Raw genomic sequence first — 14,037 nt, 5'->3', positions numbered from 1 at the left:
TTTGTATTAAAACAGCCAATCACCTTGGAATTCAGAATGTTTAGAGAATACCAGCTTTCTTGGTCAGAAATGAACAAGTGGACAGGGAAAACAGAATCAGTGCTTAATCATGTACAGAATAAAACTACCTTGAAGGTTTTGGTTTTTTCTCCATGCCTCTTTAGTGCTATTAAGAAACTCTTTCCCATGAGAACACAGAAACCACAGCAGCACCAGGCACACTTCATACACTTCTTTAAGCCTTAAACTTGCCAATATGTTCACGAGCTATGATCAGCCTTTGAATCTGAGCAGTTCCCTCATAAATCTGAAAAGAAAAATTGCAACAATGGTAAGTGATGTTTTTTCAAAAGATTGTAACAGATCTATGCTTGTAAATCTCCATGGCAGTATTCCAGTGTGCATTAGAATGTGCAGGAAGACACAGAAAGAAGGGAAAATTCCAATGTGACAGAGTAATTACAGTGGGCTAAATGATACATAACTCACATATTGAGAGACAGTCTTGTTCTCTAGGTGCTCTTATCTAAAATCAATAGGGCTCTCATGATGACATTCTTCTTATTTGATGAAGAAAATACATAACTTAGATTTTACAAAGTAGGATTTGAAACCATGGCTGGAAGGGAAGAAGTGACTTGTGCTTAAGTGTCATACCCCATGTTCTCTTTGATCCAATTATTTACATTGCTTCTTGGTAACTAGTACTCTCCCATACGGTTTTGCTTGTATTTTTTGTTTATTCTGGCATTTTCTTCTCAAAACATCCTACATCTTCCCTCTTCTATTTGTTTGCTGGCAGGAAAGTCAGAGACAGACGAAAGCTGAAATGCTTTCTGAAGCTGCAATGCCCAAGATGGCCATCCTGCAATGTATGCAAGGGCAGAGGCAACTGAATCTGGAGGTTTGAATGTTTCAGCTCCCAGTTCTGCCAGAACTTGGTTTGGCAAAATGCTCAAAATCAGGCAAATTCACTTTCTTACTCACTGATAGGAGTAATCTTCCCAAGACCCTTACAGAGCATCTTGAAAATAAGGACACTATAACCTGTGCTGACATTAGTTCTGGTGCAGACAAGGTGTTCATTCCCAAAGGGAATTCTCTGCCTGCTGCTTTCCCCATGTTGGCCCAGTCCATAGCACAGACTGCGTTTTGTGAATACCAGGTGCTTTCTGGAGCCAACTGAAATGGACGCTCTGCATTCCCTCTACACCAAATACCAATCCCTAGGAAAGCCTTAATGGTCCAAGCCTACAGCTGGACCCTTCCAATTCCCAGCGTACCACACATTCCAAGGGCCCCACCAGGCCTGCTGTGAACTCAGCCTGCCCACTGCCTGGCATGGAGCTGGCAGGACTCCAGCAGGAACTGCTGCCATCTCCTACGCTGCTCCCGTTCCCTGCATTACCTGCTGATGGAGACAGCTATGGAACTGCAGTGTAAAGATGTCAAAACTCACAATCATCACAAGTAATTACAGCAAATATTTTGGGGTTTAAGCAGATGGAAACAGTTTCAAGAATCCTTGACAATTAAAGAAAGGAAGTTTTTCAAATCTATATAGCTTTCCAAAATGAAGCCTTTCTACCACAGTGGCCTAGATTTATAGCCAGACAAAACTAGAGCAGAGTAAGGATGTGTAAAAAGGTTATTAGTAAACACAATAAAAGGATTGTGTAATACTGAAAAAGATTAAACATATGAAGAAAAGTTGAAAAATCAAGTGTCTGTGCATGCAACATAAGGTAAAAAGAATATACCATCTGGAACTGGGCAGTAATACAGTAAAGCACAGTGACGTGCAGGTTAGAATCAAGAGACATGAACAATAAGACATTCCTGAATTGTTGGGGATAAAGTAGAACAGAAAGTTATCAAAATTTTAATAATAAATCTGATTAATCTGATGAATTTAAAAAAGGTCTGCTTAGCCATGCATTTGGATCACAGTAATGAAAAATCTAAGTAACTGGGAGCCTGTAAAATCAATCTCATTTTTCAAGTATAATTTCAATTCTCAACATCATTCTCTAAAAACGCATGCAACCTGACAGGAAAAAAAGCCCTATCACAAAGTTCAATGAATCACTCATTTCCTCACTCACAGGAGCACAGTTAGTTACAAGAAATTTTAGGTTTCAGCATAGCAGTTGTCTTTCCTCAAACAGAAAAATAAATTCTTGGCTACTGGCAATAATAGTTTTCATTCTGAAGTCAGCGGTAAGACCATGTAGAATCTTAAGAATGACAGCTATTTTAGCTAACTAACATTGAAAGTCAAGAATTGTGGAATTACCACATTAGAGGGGTAGGGAAAAAAAAAAAGTAAACCCAACTTCTTTCTCTTGTGTTTTGGTCCAGTGCAATGACTTTTGTATGCAAGTAATTTCCTGATTTGAATGACTCTCTCTTTAAATTTAGGATTATTCTTTTCATTCAGAAACTTTTTAATATGCGTACATCATTGTTTCAGGTAAGTAGGCATTGGTGTATATTATATAAAATATATGCATTATCACATTCCCTCCTTTACTCACCTGGTAGATTTTAGCATCTCTCATTAGTTTTTCTACAGGATATTCAGTATTAAATCCATTTCCTCCAAAAATCTGCACTGCATCCGTAGCTACTTGGTTTGCAATGTCACCAGCAAATGCCTTTGCGATGGAAGCATAGTATGTATTCCTGCGCCCAGCATCGACTTCCCACGCAGCTCTCTGGTAGGCCATCCTGGCGAGTTCAACCTTCATGGCCATTTCAGCAAGCAGGAAGGACACTGCTTGGTGCTAGGACAGAATATGTGGGGGGCGACAGTGAGTGCATCCCTTAAGGAAAGCTGTTTGGAGTTCCACCTTAGAGAGAACGGAGCTACCTGGAGTATGTGTGGTGGCTTGTGACCAATGAGAGGCTGTGTTGCATGTACGTGAATTGGTTAACCGATAATGTGGGGGCATGTTGGATGTGAGAGGGCATAAAAGGTGTGGATATTACTGAGTGAGAGTTAGATCTACTAGGGGAGAGATGATGTAATAGGAACTTCTAGGAACTACTTCTTCTCCTATGAGCTATGAGGATCTCTCTGTTATCTATCTTGAATAAACTCTAAGTTGTGAGCCTTCTGATTAAAGCCTTCTGACATCTGCTGTGCCTGAGCTCTTCCGACCGCCGTCCACACTGTGCCCCTGCTCGGGACTAAGAAGTGACATCAATAAGAATAAACTGGGTGAATATTGCCCACTTAAGAATTCTGGGACATCCAAGGAAGACATCTTTGAATACAGTGATTTTTTTCAACAAACTCAGTAAACTGTAGGAGAGTTGTTCTGCAGAATATGCATCAGGCTCTCAATTGTGTGTTGAATTAGAATTGTGTTTTTGATTCTGAAACCCAATTAGTCGTAGGGATTAAATACCGAAGTATGAAATTGTTCTTTCCTATTTACGAGATCGGTATGTACCTGGTTGTTTATTTGTATTTCTTTAAAATTGGTAAGCAGCATGATTGGCAATGTATTCTACTAGTGTTAATACTGTGTTTTGTTTCATGTACTGCATTTTTTTCTTTCCCGAAAATCCCTCTTTATTAGCCCTGAATAACTTAAGTATGTCCTGCTAGTAGTAAGTGTTGAGGTTTTGGGCAGGTTTTTTTTGGCTTTTACTACTATCATTGATAAATTATAAAAAAAGTTCAAAGTTACCACAAAGCTAAGTTTTCTTAACTGCTGCTGACCTACGTATTTGGAAACCTCAAAATGGCACAGACATGATATAAAAGTTAAGGAAATATAAAAATCAAGGAAAAACCTTTAAAAATCAGTAGCAGTACATCTGGTGTGAAAACAAGTTTTTGTTATATTCTGTCTCTCTGCCCCCACACTTACTTCAACAATAGGTTTCCCAAAGGTTTTTCTCTCCAAAGCATATCTAGTAGCTTCGTCAAGGGCTCTCTTTGCTAATCCAACAGCACCAGCTGCTACCTGAATTGAAGACAGCACAGAATAAGAAGTCAGAACTTCCTGCTGTATTTTATAACCAAGTTATTTCTAATACTTACAGGTGGTCTGGTCTTATCAAAAGCTCCCATTGCGATTTTAAAACCAGCTCCCTCAGCTATCAACACATTTTCTTTTGGCACTCTCACATCTTCGAAAACAATACCTCTTGTGTCTGAGCAGCGTTGACCCATGTTCATTTCCTGAAGAGGAAATTGACAGAGGTGCTACTAAATTGGATTATTCAAAGGGACAATACATTTTCATTCTTTAGTTTACTCAAAGCATAGAGTAAGTTGTTCTTCCCCAAAACACTTAAATCAAAAATTACCATAATACACAACAAATACTAGTTTTGTACTTGCAGACCAGCCTTCCCTTCATTTATCTAAGCTGAGCACTTTACTTTCTCCTTATATGAAATCAGTTCAGTCTCTGTAACCAGTCTTCTTGTCTTTCTCCAGTTCAACCATATCCTCTGAGTTGAAAGTGGAAAAAGAAAAGCATGTAATATGCAGGTATACTACAAGTAGATAAACAAATGAGCTTTTCAAGTTTTTAGATTCCTTTCCTAATGTTCCAACATCCAGTTTTATCTACTGTTAAAAATAGGGGTTTTTTTTAAAGGGAGAACTAGTACTAGTATCTCTTAAGTCTTCTTCTTTGACCAGCAGTAGCTAAAATTAAAGCTCCCTCCATGTGTATTTATGGTTAAAATTGTCCATTTTGCTTCTTATCCTTTCAATGCATAATACTTCTCATTTATTGGCAGTTGCCAGTACAATAGTTCTCAAAGACTGTTCAAAGTCATCGTAGTTTAGACCATTCTGAGTAATTCCTTATCTGAACTAATAACTTTAACATTATGTTCTATCAATAGTTTCTGTATGTTGTGAAAATGAAAAGATGGTTGTAAATGAGCATACGAAAATGTTCAGTTGTGTAACAGTCTTTTCTCTGTAATGGTGCATTTGTTTCATTATTAGTTTAGAACTGAACAATAATTCTTGGCTTGCACCTTTCTTCCAATTTGGATCCCAGGGCTATCTGCTTCCACAATGAATCCAGTAAAGGCTTTGCTTGCAGGACTTTTTGGATCTGGATCGGTACGTGCTAGCAAAAAATACCTGGAGTAAACCAAAGAAGATGGATGCAGTTTATCCTCAAAATTAACAACTAGATATATTTAGCCAACATTTTAAAAGTTTTTATGCACGTTTACACAACAAATTCTGTCTGTAAGTTAACAATCTATTTTCCTTGCCCATCCTAAAAATAAACTGAGAAGGAGTGAGAGAGAGGAAATTTCAGAGTCAGGATTTCATAATATTTAATAAAATTACTTCAGATCAACATGCAAAGATTCCCTACCTTTTCCATGTATTGTCTTTATGTTATTACCACAAATAGTAGAAAAGAAACCTATTCACAGTGTGTACATAAAAATTAGTGCTTACGAAATGCATTCTTGGATGTGAAATGTTATCACCTGGTTTCAAAGGTCTTGCTTTTATTCTTCTAAGTCTAAGTTGTAAGTAAGTATTTCTCTTAGAAATTAAACAGCTGTAAGTCATATTTATGGTGTTTAGTAATGTCAAAAGATCTGGCAGATTGTCTTTGATGGATCTGCCTTTAACAAGGAAATAACTAACTAGAAAATTCAGGTCTTGGACAAATGTATAAAGGTTTTGCCACTTGAATTTAGGAAAATGTCTGTGCTGTGGATCAGTGTGATGCAGGACATGATGTAAGAGACATATTGTAAAAGCATGCTGCACAGACACAAGAATATCTGGAATCTTTGACAGATGGAAAATGTCTTTTCATAAAAGGTAACACCATAATCTAACAGTGTTTCTATCTTCACTAGGAGTAAGAGGTGTTTCTAGCAGAATCAGACTTAATTTTGATAGCAGCAAGATTCAAGAAGCCATTCTTGAGTGTGGAGTTGGCATTTTCCTTTTCAGGCTTTGCACAGCACCCAAGACTGCATTCATATTGACTATCCTGATAAACTGGTCAGAATGGTCTGCTGAAATACAATGAACATTCAGATTTATATCAGGTCTTCAAAGGCTTTAACTGGGGGGGAGGGTTAAGCCACTATGTAACAACAAAAACCTATGACACCAGTTAACATACCAGTTTGCCTTCCCCCCATTTGTGATCCACATCTTCTGACCATTAATAACATATTCATCACCTTTCTTCTCAGCCTTTGTTTTTATACCAGCCACATCAGAGCCTGCTCCAGGCTCTGTTACACAGTAAGCCTAAAAGAAATTAAAATGTGAAATGCTGAGGAATAAAAGTTCTACTTTTAGACAACCACAAATTAATGTAAATTATGTGGGTCAAACTATCTCTAAAAGATTTAAGTGAACTGCATGGTAAAACCCAAAACATTACCTAAACAAAACCCCCTAATAAAACCCCAAAACAACCCAGTACAAAAAAAAAACAAAAACCATAACAGCTGTCTGAGCAAGAATCCAAACATATAATGGTTAATTTTCTTTATAAATCCATAATAATACATAAAATCATCTTTTAATCAAACATAAGCATTCTGTAACCCTTAAGTTATTAATTCCTCAGGCTTCAAAAATTCTGATGTGAAAGCTGAAGGTCTTTAAAATCTGAAAATAAGAGCACTGAGTAACATTTTATGTTTATTGAGTCCTTTATTTTAGGAGAGTTACTTGTACAGATTTACATACATTGTACATGAATCTTCTTTCTATTTAACACGTACTGCTTATGTAATATTTAAGATTTTATGATTTCATATTAAGAGTTTCATTCCCATCCAAGTTGAGTGTCTTAAATGCCTGCAACTCCTCTTGAAAGGGAAATAAAAAGTATTAGTATTTGGTAAGTGACTTCGGTTAGGGTTGATTTTCCAAGTAATATCTTCTATTTCCTTATTGGATGTGTCTCATTAGGTATTTGCTGACTTTCAGTTAATGTCACTGTTTACTTACAAACCAAAAAGGGCTAATTTGCAAGTATATTTAAGTGTTTTCTGGAGGAAAAAAAGGCAAAAAAATGAGGGAAAGAAAAGAAAAAAAAGAGAAGTAGTATTATTCAATATGGTTTAGGAACAATTTACAATGTAGCAGTTATACTTACACACATCAGTGGTTCCTCTGTCAGTCTTCCTAAGTATTTTTTCTGCTGATGCTCATTTCCTGCAATGATAACTGGCATTTGCTGAAAGAAAATATTTAGACCACTACTTCAGCTTTTTCAAATGCACAGACTGTAGTTTAAAGGATTTTAAGGGTAAATGTCCTTTTTGCCAGAATTCACTTTGAGGAGACAGGTGTTCACTTGGGAAGCCTTTCCTGCCTGGGAAATGCCTTTCTCAAGGGTGGTTAGATGGGTTGTTTTCCTTTTTCTTCTACATTCCAGAGAGGGCTGTGGGTTCTCTCTCTTTCTCTCTCGGGTATGTGAGGGGAGAGGTGACACTCACAGACATGTCAAAGGGCCTCCCCAGCCCAGAGAGGGCCAGGGGAGGGGGCAAGCAAAGATGATAAAAGCCCAGAGAAGAACAGGAGATGTCTTTTTCCAGGCCCAGTGCTTGTTTTTGGCAGCACTGATGCAGATTTTCCTTCTAAGTTTTACTGTTCTTGACTTCAGAATAAACTCTCTTGGATTCTTTCCACAGCCTTGGCATTTTTGGGGGTACCTACGTGTATATTACTTCACAGGAATGTAAGAAAATACAGAGCTTACCCCTAGGGAGTTTGCTTCAATGGCAGTTTGGACCCCTGTACATCCATAGGCCAATTCCTCTGTAATAAGGCAGGCTTCAAAACTGCCAAGGCCAAGGCCACCTACAGGTGAAACATTTCATTGACCCAGGTGGATTTAAATTATAACATATAAATATCAGTGATTTACACACCATAATTAACAAAAATGTATTCCCCCACATACATTTGATTGTGTACCATATTTGGTACATTAGACATTCTCACAGAAGCTTTTTAAATAAAGCTTGGTCAAAAGAGTAACAGGTGATTCGAAAATTACACATCATGGTTCCAGGGTTATTGTTTGATTAATGTGGGACAAGTTGCACAAAGTGGCAAGAATGTACCACTTGAATTTTTTTACTACTGTACACTTGAGAATTAAGAGTTTCTAGGAAGCAGAGAAAGGGCTCATGAGTGCACAGCACTTGGGAACAAAAAAGAAAAAAGTGTCCATATTATCAGACAACCAACTCAGTAATCTGTTTCTGACAGAAGCCAACACTATGGGAAGTACATACAAATACAGTAACAACTATACTTCCTAAAAAATATTTTCCTGAGCCTTCAGGTGAGCTCCTCAGTCAAAGACATAACTCTCTTTGCTGTCTTTGTAATGTTAACCCTTGACAGGTGTTATTACATGAATTTATCCGGTCTCTTCTTGAATCTATGTAAATTTAACCACCAATATCCTACAAAGTTTTGCAAATTAATTACACGCTGCATGTAGAACCATCACCTTTCACTTGTTTTGAATCTTCTACCTGCTGACATAATTTGATGCCCTCTAGTTATATTGAAAGGGACAGAGAACTATCAATCCCTTTTCACACTATTCAAGACATTGACACTTAAGTAATTTCTCCTACAGAATCTACATCTCACAGAGAAGATATAATTTTTCATCCTTCTAGAAACCTTTTGCATGTCCCCAATACTCTTCTGAGGTGAAAGAATCTGAGTATGAATTAAAAAGGCAAGTGCAATTTGGATTCAAGCAGCAGCATTACTGTGCCTTCTGCATTTTTCTTCATTCCCTTAAGGGTCCCTTTCGACTTTCAATTTTATAGTTTTCACAACTTCTAAGCATTATGCTCATGTTCACAGACCTATTTATGACAAAGCCCTAAATGTCTTTTTTGAGAAGCAGTAACTGGTGCAGGGGATACCATTCTCTTGGTTCATTCCCTTCACACATGCACCATTTTTCATTTTTGGAATTGCATTGCCATTTTAACTGGCACTCTGTTTCATTATCCTCTCCTGCAGCTCTCTGCACCAGTCTCATCTTTTCTACACTGAGTAACAGTATTATCAGCAAACTCTGTCACCTTTGTGTTAACACCCTTTTTCAGTTTATTTATAGACATCCCAAACAGCACAAGACTCAGCAAGGCTGTGCTACTAATTTTTCCAATATGAAACCTGATGACTTTTAAAACTTATTTTGGAAATTCAAGCATTCTCTCTCAACTAGGGATCCCTTATTGACACACTAATTAGCTACTTAAGAGAACTCCACTGATTTTATGAGGCATGACTTCCTTTAACTAAAACCTTCTTTAGCCTATCATATTTGTCTGTATTACTTATATACCTAAACACTGGCACAGCTCTGCTGTACTACACCTAACCTAAACTGAAAAACTGTCCTAACTCTTAAATTGCTCCAGCCTGTGTCAGAGACTAGAACAAAACATGACCTTCTAATTTCTCTGCCCAATCAGCTGACACAGTGCACCAGGGGAACACGACAGCTATAATCATGGTAGAAAAATCTGGTCATAAATTACTCAACCATAATCTGTCTAATATGTCTCCTGATTACACACATACCTGGTAACACTTGTATGTGTCAACCTGCCTACTGATTATATTATTCAAGTGTGCAACTATTTATTTGATACAGAATCTATAATTACACATATAAATCTCATCTAATGTGTTCTTGTTGTTTAATTTTACGGATTAAAAAGAATGTTTACTTACCACAGCTTTCTGGTATGTGTGAATTCATAAGACCAAGTTCCCAAGCACGTTTTATAAGTGGAACAGGATACTGAAATAGACATGGAAAAATCACCTTCTGATTCACCATAATAAAACCTTTAAATTTTAAAGGTTAAGATAAAAGTCTGTTTTTTTCCAATTTTTCCCTTAGACTATGGTAGATTTACCTCTCCAGTTTTGTCATATTGTGCAGCAACAGGAATAATTTCCTCCACAGCAAATTTACGAGCAGTAGCTTGAAACTCCTTCTGTTCGTCAGTAAGTTCTGAGTTAAAAAGGGAAAAGAAAAAGAATTAAAAATTCTCTACTGTCTTTAATTTTGCCAGTTTTCGGATGGTGATAGAAGAGAAAAACAAGAGCATCCTTCCAGGACAACCCAAACCACCACTTTTTGGGGCTCTCCAGGAAGCAAAAAAAATGTGCTTTCCTCTTCTCCTGAGAGAAAACCTCCATTGTTCTCCTATGAACACCCAGAACACATTTATTTACATCTGATGAAATTACCCACAAAATATTGAAAATGAAGTAAAGAGGACTGTGTAACATAAAATGTATTACCAAAACCTAAGGAAAGTGCTATGTTAATTAAATGCAGAAAGAGACAGAGGTCATCCAAAGACCCTGACTCTTCAGTTTCAAACATCTAGTTCTGACTCACTAAATTTGCTTTATGTACATAATATGACAAAATGAGTATGAATTTTCTTTTTTACATTTCTTTAAAACCAAGTTCAGCTATGACTACATTTATGTAGTTAAACACTGCAAACAGCCATATGAGATAATTATTCAAAGCTGGGACACTTTGGCAATAAAAAAAAGACAGACATGAGTTAAAAAAGAAGAAAATCTTATAAACACTACACACATACCTGCCTTGCCTGAACTGAGGATAAAAGTAATTTTGATTTTCCAACTTTTTTATTAATAGAAATCTATTTAGGATAAACACTTTGATTTTAAATTCATGGTGAACTGCAATATAGAACATTGTTTCTTTTTAACTATGCAATTTGCCCGTAATTGCTATATTTTTTTCAAAAACTGTACTACTTACCAAAGCTAAAGCCAGCTCCAGGTTTGCCTATATGTAAGTTTTGAGCAGGTTTACTAGAATGTGACCTCCATCCATGCCCTGCAATGGTTTGAAGCATTTGCTAAAGAGGAAAAGAACATGAGGTGTAAGATCTTTACAGCTTGAGTCTCCTAAAGCTACTTGCCTGTCTGCTGCATAATTTTCAATGTAGAATCCCTCTCTAGAAACAGTATCAGATCAAGTATCATTTACTACAGTGATAGGAGAATTATTGGCTACCTGTGGCAAGCAGCTCTCACATGAGCTGACAGCTCTGCCAGGACCCCAAGGCTTCAACAGCACCGAGGGCGACTGAGCTGCCATACACATTTTTAACTATTGTGCATTTGATTATTTAAAAATAATTAAGCATGATTAAAATTTATGTTCACAGAAACATAGCAATATATATTTCTTTCATTTACACACATACTCATCAAACTCGATTTCTGGCTCTCTTGTGAATATCCTATCTACCCACTAGCAAAAAACACCCTACTTTATTAACCAATGTATCAGAATATTTTGGTAATGTCCCAGACTCATCTCTGCTTTCTTTTAATAAGCTGGTACCATGGACACTTGGTGATTATTGTCATTATATTTCAAGTAGGATAGAACACAGCAGACTATCTGCAATTTATTTTCCTTTCTAATACTTAGCACAAATTTATTCTTTTTCATTGCAAATACTTTCTTTGCTTTTTAAAGTTTAGTTCCCCCAAATGTTGCTACGGCTGTTTTCAGAATGTCTTAATACTGTGCAAAAACATGTCCTAACTTGATTTTGAACGGTTGGTTTACTCTTAAAGAGTTGTGAATCTCTGAAATGTTTAGAAATCAGTGAAAGTATGTAATTTGATAAATTTTTAGGAAGACCCAAATCAATACTGCAAAAATAAATTAGCCTAAACACTAGGAAACAGCTTGTTCTTGATTTTCTTATGTAAAAATGTAGGAAATTTTTTAAAAAGCGTGATCAGGCCAGTCACTTATTTCATAACATTAAAAAAACATTCATTAATGATAGTAATGCAAAAAATATCCCAGAAATTTTACTGGAAACTCTAGAAGACAAGGACTGCAGGTTACTCTGGAAAAAACTCTGCAATCCCTCCACAAACCTAAATCCTGATAGGTCCAATGCACACCTGGAAGCTGCAGGACTGATCGAGTGACAAAGCGCTGGGGTTTCCTGCACACTGATTTTGGATGACTGTCACCTTTCCTATTGCCTGACTCTGAGGAACAGGTAGATTCAGTGACAGACTACTGCCAGTGATGCTCAGGTGCAACTGCTACTGCATTTCCCTGCACTGTTGCATAAAACTCCGTCACAATCATCAATATGATTGATCGTCAAGTGGTGAGACTGACACTGAGTGTACTGTCAGGAAGAGTTTGACAAGGCTATGCGTGGAAGTGATGCCATCTTTATTACCTTAATGCCAAAAGAACAATTGAACCTGTTTGAAAAGATGCACATCACAGAAAATGACGGGACCACGATAAGCTAAGGGTCCCTGACCTTGAGTCTCCCTCACATATCTCAGGATAAAGATGAAAAGTTACCAGGAGCAGTTTGTTGCCAGGACACCATGTCAGGGGAATGAACTTGAAATACTCATGTCCTATGGGAGGCAAGGCTTCCCTTACCTAAAGCATTGCTTTTGATCAAGAAAACACCAATCCTAAGCATTGCTTTTGATCAATAAAACACCCGCCAGCTCCAGATGGAGATTTCTTCCCTCACTGACATTCTCACTGAACACCTGTGTCCAAGCTGCATCGCTTGGGGCAAACTAACATTGCTGTCAGGAGGCTGTGAAGGGCCCTTCAACTAATTCAGACTCATGAACAACTCTGGAAATGGGATAACCAGAAAAAGGCCTGTGTAAATGCTAAACGAGGCAATATGCAAGTTTTGAATAGTTTCTGGTTTCTAGTTTGAAGCTGTGAGGTTTTTGGTGGTTCACTATAGGAAGAAGTTTGTACTTCAGAAAACCAACTATTACACATCATACATATTAAAAAAAATTACCACAGGCAGTACTAAGTATGCTAAAGGATAAAATAGCCCGAACTGTAACCCCGGTGTTTTGAGGCCGTCACCGCCGAGAACTGGGCGGTGCCAGAGACACACAGGGCCTGCCCCAAGGCTTGGCCCGGCGCGGCCTTTGGCCATGAGGAGCCCCAGGCTGTGCAGCGGCTGCGCTGAGAACAGCGCACGGCAACGCCCGTTCGGACCGGCAGCATTGCAGCCATAAACTCTGGGATAACACCGCGACGCGGGCAAAGCCGCAGCGCAGACGGGTTCCAGCCCCGCCGGCTCTGCCCTCCGTCTGCCCCGGTGCCCGCAGCTGTCCCGGCAGCGGAGCCCGGCCCGGCCCCGCCGCTCTCGCCCTCCTTCACCCTTCCCTCCCTGCCGCCCGGGCCCCCGCCCGCCGCCGGCAGTCCTGGCGTGGCCTGGCATGGCTCGGCCCTCTCTTCTCTCCGGACCTCGTGTCCTCCGATCACTCACCCGGGTCACCCTGAGCGCAGCCATGTCGGCAGCGGTGTCCGGCGGGGCGGTCCCGGGGGCAGGAGGCCGGGCGGGGCGGGGCCGGTGCTGCTGGCCGGCCGGACCGGGCGGGGCGGGGCCGGTGCTGCTGGCCGGGCCGGACCGGGCGGGGCGGGGCCGGGGGAAGGAGGTGGGGCCGGGGGAAGGAGGTGGGGCCGGGGGAAGGAGGTGGGGCCGGGGGAAGGAGGTGGGGCCGGGGGAAGGAGGTCGGGCCGGGGGAAGGAGGTCGGGCCGGGGGAAGGAGGTGGGGCCGGGGGAAGGAGGTGGGGCCGGGGGAAGGAGGTCGGGCCGGGGGAAGGAGGTGGGGCCGGGGGAAGGAGGTGGGGCCGGGGGAAGGAGGTGGGGCCGGGGGAAGGAGGTGGGGCCGGGGGAAGGAGGTCGGGCCGGGGGAAGGAGGTCGGGCCGGGGGAAGGAGGTCGGGCCGGGGGAAGGAGGTGGGGCCGGGGGAAGGAGGTCGGGCCGGGGGAAGGAGGTCGGGCCGGGGGAAGGAGGTGGGGCCGGGGGAAGGAGGTCGGGCCGGGGGAAGGAGGTCGGGCCGGGGGAAGGAGGTGGGGCCGGGGGAAGGAGGTGGGGCCGGGGGAAGGAGGTCGGGCCGGGGGAAGGAGGTGGGGCCGGGGGAAGGAGGTGGGGCCGGGGGAA

General features: G+C 40.4%; 1 protein-coding gene across 1 annotated transcript in view; it reads right to left on the bottom strand.

Moving 5' to 3' along the window:
• Positions 1-13,514, bottom strand: part of ACADM (acyl-CoA dehydrogenase medium chain) — a 13,626-nt gene extending 112 nt beyond the window's left edge. The window contains exons 1-12 of the mRNA XM_071565028.1: positions 13,360-13,514; positions 10,821-10,920; positions 9,931-10,028; positions 9,743-9,812; positions 7,731-7,831; positions 7,125-7,205; positions 6,135-6,265; positions 5,011-5,119; positions 4,055-4,195; positions 3,882-3,977; positions 2,538-2,786; positions 1-307 (exon numbers count right to left, since the gene is read on the bottom strand). The exon at positions 1-307 is cut by the window's left edge and continues 112 nt beyond it. Coding sequence (XP_071421129.1) covers positions 236-307; positions 2,538-2,786; positions 3,882-3,977; positions 4,055-4,195; positions 5,011-5,119; positions 6,135-6,265; positions 7,125-7,205; positions 7,731-7,831; positions 9,743-9,812; positions 9,931-10,028; positions 10,821-10,920; positions 13,360-13,383 — 1,272 coding nt within the window. The 5' untranslated portion in view covers positions 13,384-13,514 and the 3' untranslated portion in view covers positions 1-235. The remainder of the gene's footprint in view (positions 308-2,537; positions 2,787-3,881; positions 3,978-4,054; positions 4,196-5,010; positions 5,120-6,134; positions 6,266-7,124; positions 7,206-7,730; positions 7,832-9,742; positions 9,813-9,930; positions 10,029-10,820; positions 10,921-13,359) is intronic.
• Between the last annotated feature and the right edge of the window lie 523 nt (positions 13,515-14,037).

Source organism: Pithys albifrons, chromosome 10 (assembly GCF_047495875.1).
Source record: "Pithys albifrons albifrons isolate INPA30051 chromosome 10, PitAlb_v1, whole genome shotgun sequence".
Classification (NCBI taxonomy): domain Eukaryota; kingdom Metazoa; phylum Chordata; class Aves; order Passeriformes; family Thamnophilidae; genus Pithys; species Pithys albifrons.
This window is presented reverse-complemented; position numbering and strand designations above follow the sequence as displayed.